General features: G+C 38.8%; 1 protein-coding gene across 2 annotated transcripts in view; it reads left to right on the top strand.

The window, feature by feature from the left end:
- The window catches only part of LOC119592768 (chromobox protein homolog 1-like), a gene marked incomplete in the record, with an annotated part of 23,118 nt that overhangs the window by 5,867 nt on the left and 17,037 nt on the right, over positions 1 to 214 (top strand). For both annotated transcript variants that reach the window (XM_037941699.1, XM_037941700.1), the window contains 1 exon segment: positions 168 to 214. In XM_037941699.1, coding sequence (XP_037797627.1) covers positions 168 to 214 — 47 coding nt within the window.

Below are 214 nucleotides of genomic sequence, written 5' to 3'. Positions count from 1 at the left end.
GTCTTACTTTGTATAGCATAATAATTAGGGCGTCTCCATGCTTGTATTTATTATTTTTTTTAGTTAAATTGCTGTCATCCTTACTCCCAGACTGGTCATCTGTCCCGTACATAGAAGCCTTGTGTGTTGTTAACTACACTAATATGTTGCTTGAATTTCTCCCTTAGGCGAGTCAAACACAATGCCAAAGAAGAAGGATGCTTCTCCTGAGCCA

This window comes from Penaeus monodon, chromosome 30 (assembly GCF_015228065.2).
Source record: "Penaeus monodon isolate SGIC_2016 chromosome 30, NSTDA_Pmon_1, whole genome shotgun sequence".
Classification (NCBI taxonomy): Eukaryota; Metazoa; Arthropoda; class Malacostraca; order Decapoda; family Penaeidae; genus Penaeus; species Penaeus monodon.
Note: the sequence above shows the minus strand (reverse complement) of the source record. Positions and strands in the feature narration are given on the sequence as shown.